Source organism: Nicotiana sylvestris, chromosome 12 (assembly GCF_000393655.2).
Source record: "Nicotiana sylvestris chromosome 12, ASM39365v2, whole genome shotgun sequence".
Lineage (NCBI taxonomy): Eukaryota > Viridiplantae > Streptophyta > Magnoliopsida > Solanales > Solanaceae > Nicotiana > Nicotiana sylvestris.
In genome coordinates, this window is record NC_091068.1 from 95,993,045 (window position 1) to 95,998,929 (window position 5,885).

Genomic DNA, 5,885 nt, shown 5'->3' on the forward strand with positions numbered 1-5,885 from the left:
ATCATCATAAGTTGTATCCATATTTTGCAAATCTGTGACCAACTTATTGAAACTGGTGATATGTTCATTCATCGTGGTACCAGGAACATAGGTGAAGTGAAACAGTCTCTTCTTCATGTACAATTTATTTTGACTGTTTTTCTTCAAAAATTTATCCTCCAGTGCTTTCCATAATTTACTTGCAGAAGTTTCCTTTGTGTATGGATATTTCTGCTCTCTAGCAAGGTAGGATCGAATGGTACCGCAAGCAACACGGTTGATAATTCTCCAATCTTCTTCTCCAATAACATCTGGTTTCTTTTCTTCAATGGCCAGATCTAGCCCTTGTTGAAAAAGGACATCTAGAACCTCGCCTTGCCACATCCCAAAATGTCCGGACCCGTCAAAAATTTCTACCGCAAATTTCGCATTTGACACAATTCTTGTCATAAGCGAAGATGCCAATGATGACGTATTGTTGACACTTGATGTAGATTCTTCTTGTTTATTGTCTACCATATTTGACACAAATATTATTTAATAGCTGACGACACAAATCAAGATTATTTCCTTTCTGATGTAGAAGATCAGACTAAGCTGCAACTACAGAGCATACTCAGACAGAACCTTGACTCAGTTACCAAGATAAATCTTTTCTGATGTGGAAGATCAGACTATGCTGCAACCACAGAGCATACTTAGACAGTACCTTGGCTCTGATACCAATTGTTGCGGAAGCCAAATGTATATAGTGTGAATAAGTCACAACTACTATACCAAAAATTATGACAGCCACCAAATAATAAATAAGACAATAAAACAACAATAAAGGAAACACCAGAATTTACGAGGTTCGGCTAATTTTGCCTACTCCTCGGACACAACCAATATTTTATTCCACTCCAAAAATACAAGTGAAATAATACTAAAGAGAGAAGATACAAATGCCTTAAACAGATGAGAAGGCAAATGAGAGGTGTATCTCAATCCTAAACATTAGGCCTTCTTTTATAGGGGAAAAATCCCCTCCAAACTTAACTCCCAACCAATGTGGGACTTTGGCATTTTGCCAAACTTCAACAGTGCATATTTCACACAACGGGGTGTCTTGTATTGGTTCATGGAAGCACCTAAGCTCATGCAGTAGTCCATGAGCTTGTCAAAAGTTCCAATTTCCACCACCCTAATTTCTAGAGGCCCGATGGATTCATTAGACGCACGGCCCTCGCGGTAGAAGTAGTTTAGAGATTCTTCAATTGTGAGGCAACAATCTTCAAAGACTGAAGGCGGAACTGGGGCAGAGTCATCCGCACTCAGCTCCCAGAATAGGACATAGTGGCTTGGAATGGTGCTAATATCGACATAGCTAGTGTACTCGGTTACCTGAGCATCAAATAACATCAGATTGCCCACTGCATTTTTCACTGCATTTTGTAGCTCAACTTCATTAGTGAAGTCAGCACCAATTCTCAAGACTACATTTTCCCGGCATAGGAAGTTGAATTGAGGTGCGTTGTTCATGTATCCAGCAACCCGAAGCACATCACCGACTCTGTATCTGTAGAGTCCTGAAATGGCATAAATTCAAGCAAAGGTAAGCATCAGCAGACCGCATGTTTGACTGATAAATAGGAAAATGAAAATGTGCCAAGAGCATTTTGTTTGGCATTTGAAAATACCAGAATATGTGGTAACAACAAGCTCGTACTCCTGGCCAATCTTGACATCAGCCAAATCAACCAATTGTTGTTGTTCTTTCTCATTAAGTGACTCGGGCATGGAGATAGAATCAATGACTCCACTGTTTCCGCGGTACGGTAAGAACTCAAAATAGCACATGGTGGGAATAAGGGTGTAAGAGACTTCACTGGGCTTACAAAAAGGGTTCAAGTTGATTCCAAAGTGGCTTTCCGAGGAAGCATACAGAGTACTGATAAGAGGGAGGTTGTTGGTGTAATAATCAAGTATCGGTATATATTGTGACATGGATCCAGTCACAACAGCATCCACATACTTTGTATTAGGCCACAACCTAGTGATGATCCCTTGCCATGAATCTTTGTTGCATTCAACCTCAATGAAATCAGCTAATGTTGGGTCAGGTTTGAGGACTTCCATCACTGCCTCTCTCACTAAAGGATCAGTTATTTGGGTGTTAATGGTTCCTGTTCGGATATCGTTACAAAGTAGAGACCAGTGCTTCTCCAGGAATCGGATGGCACGAACGAAGCTGGTCGCAAAAAAGGAGCCAATACGGAAGACTTGGTTGTTTTGGCAGAGGCCACAAAGCATTTGGGAATACATGCTTTGGTAAGAGTCTGGGCAGAGAATGGCTGCAGTTGGACTAGTGTAGTTACAGTAGGGGTTATGAAGACGACTGTAGTTGAAGTGAGGACTGTTGTAGTAACTTGTTGTAAGAAAGCGAGCTAGTAATCCTCCTGGGGTCTTCTGTTCAGGGCTTATGAGCATGAAATACATTCCTTTGCCCTTTCCGGAATCTGGAGCCACTTAACTCAACACAGACATCAGAAGTTTGTGAAGCTGTAATCTCCTCCCAAGCTCTCCCTCTGTTGTTGGTATCAATTTGCTCTCCCCTCCAGACGTGCCAGAACTGCATCAAAACTTTCCCTTTAGCAAAAATTTATTAAGAATCGAGGATCCATCGTATTCACACATGCTAGAGCAACCTGCTTGTACTGCTGAAGACATGATTAACTACTAAATAAAGTGTGTTTTTTCTAACAGCATAAGCTATTCGATGAGATGGTTACATACTTCAATGAGTACAACCCAAAGTATGAGAGATCGATACATGTAAATTTTTATTTTCTATTCGGGAAAAAGAAATGAAAGGAGGAGAACCTTGACAATAATTCAGAGATGGGTTGGGAGCAGAGGATAGGAGATTTATCGCCATAGGCTATACGTTTGATATCGGGCTGAATATCTTCGTATGTGATGACGGGTACGACTTTCTTGAATGTCTCTCTATCAGTGCTGCCATTGAGATTATGGCGCTGCAAGTACTCAACATGGGCATTCTGGGAGAGAATTTCAGCAAGAACTCTCCTTTGGACCTCATCTACGTTGCTAGTCACCTCTTCAATGAAATCAATATCCTTCTTGATTTCCTCCGCCGTTATTGTGGCCTTTGGTGCCTCATTAGCTACGCTTCTTTCCATACTTATAAAGACTTACTATATTAGTAATTTGTACAAGAAAATGAATATTTGAGTACTGTATCAAGTGGGACTTTATATTAAGGAAGTTTTGGGTTTCTAAATAAAATATATCCATGTCTCTCTCTCCTTTTGTTAATTTGGTACACTTAGTTGAAACTTCAAAACGTGATTAGCACCTGGCGTTCATACCATGTAAATAAATTGCTTTTGACAACTCTGACTTGTGAGCATGGCTTATAGATCCGTTGACGTTGTGTCTATTCAGATCTGGATCTTTGAGCTGTAATAACATTTAATCATTACGGAACAGCTCAGTTTGGATTCTAAAATCTGAATTAATTTATTAAGTTTTATTATTAAAATGATTGTTGACTAATAGTAATAGTTATTACGTTAACATGTGATCCTTATCGGTAAGAAGAAGTGCTGGTGACAAGAGGGGTTGCTCAAAAAAAAAAAAAACAGTAAATGTTAATTGGTATCTGTACTGGTGGAAGGTAGAGGGCACATAATGGAATAGTTGAGGTAATCGCAAATTGTCCCTGATATATAATATAAAAATAAAAACGAAAAAAAGAAAAAGTCATTCTACTTCCGGGATATCCAAGAATGACATGGTCAATAGCTCATGGAAGAAATTGAGGGAAAAATCATGTCAAGAAAAACTGTGGAAGGAACAAGTACTTCTCTACTCTTTCGCTTATAAAATAATTTGGCCCCGACAGCTAATTGTGAGCACGTAATTTTTGCCATATACATAAAATACCTTAAAATATTAAAAAAATAGTTTTTAAACTATTTTGATTTTTGTTTGTTTAATTGATTGCATTTTTATCGCACTAATATATTATTTGCATCATCGCATCATTAGGAATGTTCTAAAAACCATGACAATCATAAAAAAAAAAAATATTTTTTTATCTTTAATTCATTGCATTTCTTTTAAGGTTTAATCGTATATAGTTACACCTTCAAATGAAAATTACAAAAAAAAATCACATTAGTTGTTTCCTGTAAATTTTTGATTGTTCAATTGGTTTAATTAATTAGTTTTAATTATTTAAATGCTAATTATGTTAACTTTGCATTTAGAATCATTTAGATTTAAATTGGCTAGAGTTGAAATTTGAAGAAAGAAAGGAAAAGAGGTCCACTTTTAATTTTCATAGCAAATTGGGCCCAAAATCCGGCCGCCCAGTTCACCTAAGTCTGTCTGCGGCCAGGTCCAAGCTGTGCCCACCAGATAGTCCAAACGACGTAGTTTGGTACCAAACTTACGTCGTTTTCCCTATTTCCTTCTTTTTAATAAAACACCCAAACTAAAAAATCATGTCTTTACATACTATACCTAATTTCCCCTATTCATATTCTCTCATGGGCGGCCGAAAATCGTTTTCGCTGCCCACTGTCGTCCCTCCACCTTCATGACACTGTTGACCACCATCTGACCTCCACATGAAATCATCCCCGGCAGCGGGCCACCCCCATTCGACCCCAAATTTTCACCAAACACTCCTCATCCCTAAGACATCATTATCTTCCCTAAAAATCCTCCCAAACTCGCCGAATAGAGATTCTATGAAATAAAAATCCAAGATTTTTGTCTCTTTTCTAATTTTCTCCTGATTTCGCTCCTTTTAGTGACGAAACTTACATCACTTGACTACTTTTGATGAGAAAAGTCAATTGGTGTTTGTGCCGGTCTATTTTCGGTCAAACGACCGTCGACCGGCCAGAATCCCTTTGAACTTTTTCTATTTTCTTTGCTCGGTTCTAACCTTCAATTCTTCATGGATTTTTGACCTATGAAATATTTACCGGACTAAAGTCTGGCTGAATATTCAGAGGTCGAAAATCTCCGGTGTTTTGAAGATTAAACACACGGGGCTTCGTTTTTCTATCCTTGCATTCGATCTCATTAGGTAAATTCTTCTCTCCTTACTTTGCTTGGTTCAATTATTGCCATTAGTGGATCTTAATTAATTGTCAAGTTCATAAGAATGGTTTGGATTAGTCAATGATTCATTATGATGAGTATTCGCATGATTAAATTAGTGTTTAATTATATGTTTTAGTTAGTATAAATTGTACTTCTATATGTTGGTAATTTTGTTTGAGCTTATGTGAATTTGGACTCCACTTAGGCCTGCCCGTTTGATTTAATTCAGATTTGGGCATGTTCTGTTGGGTAGTCAGGCCGAGCGAGTGTAAAGCCCAATTAGGAAAAGATGTAGGTAGTAGGTTTGTTGGGCTAGAAGGCCCATGCATAATGCTGAAAGAAATTGGTAATTACAGAGATTTTAAGGGGTAATTTGGGAATTCAATCTAGGGAATCTTTAAATAGCTACTAGGAAGCTTCCTAGAAGGGAAAATGGGACTGTTTAGCAAGAAAATAGTGAGCATGGGTTAGGTATTAAGGTCCGTGAGGCAAAAGTAGAAATTTGGAGGAGTAAAAAGAAAAGAAAAGGCTGAAATAAATTTGCTCTATATAACGAATGATCCTCTGCACGTTTTCAGCATTCATACCCATCTCTGAAAATTCACACTCACTCGTTCATCTATATACACTCTCACCCACAACTCACACACACGAAAGAGCTCACTTACAGTCAAAAACAACTAAAAAGCATTTTTGGAATTCAAATTTGAGATCTCAAATCTAAAGTCCAAAATTTCAAAACATAAACAAAGAAAAACAAAAGAAAAATAGGATTCAGGAGGTTT

General features: G+C 38.0%; 1 protein-coding gene across 1 annotated transcript; it reads right to left on the reverse strand.

Moving 5' to 3' along the window:
• Positions 1–263: 263 nt before the first annotated feature.
• LOC104209952 (indole-3-acetic acid-amido synthetase GH3.6-like) lies at positions 264–3,150 on the reverse strand. The gene is made up of 3 exons (XM_070165168.1): positions 2,842–3,150; positions 1,659–2,590; positions 264–1,547 (listed from the first exon to the last, which is right to left on the reverse strand). Exons 2-3 carry the CDS (start codon positions 2,455–2,457, stop codon positions 988–990), a joined length of 1,359 nt encoding a protein of 452 aa, XP_070021269.1. The 5' UTR covers positions 2,458–2,590; positions 2,842–3,150; the 3' UTR covers positions 264–987.
• Between the last annotated feature and the right edge of the window lie 2,735 nt (positions 3,151–5,885).

What these genes read in the sequence shown, in the direction of transcription:
- LOC104209952 (XM_070165168.1), bottom strand. Translation starts at nt 2,457, where the DNA reads ATGTATTTCATGCTCATAAGCCCTGAACAGAAGACCCCAGGAGGATTA. An exon ending in TGTTGTTACCACATATTCTG is followed by an intron (nt 1,548 to 1,658) that starts GTATTTTCAAAT and finishes ATGCCATTTCAG; the next exon opens with GACTCTACAGATACAGAGTC.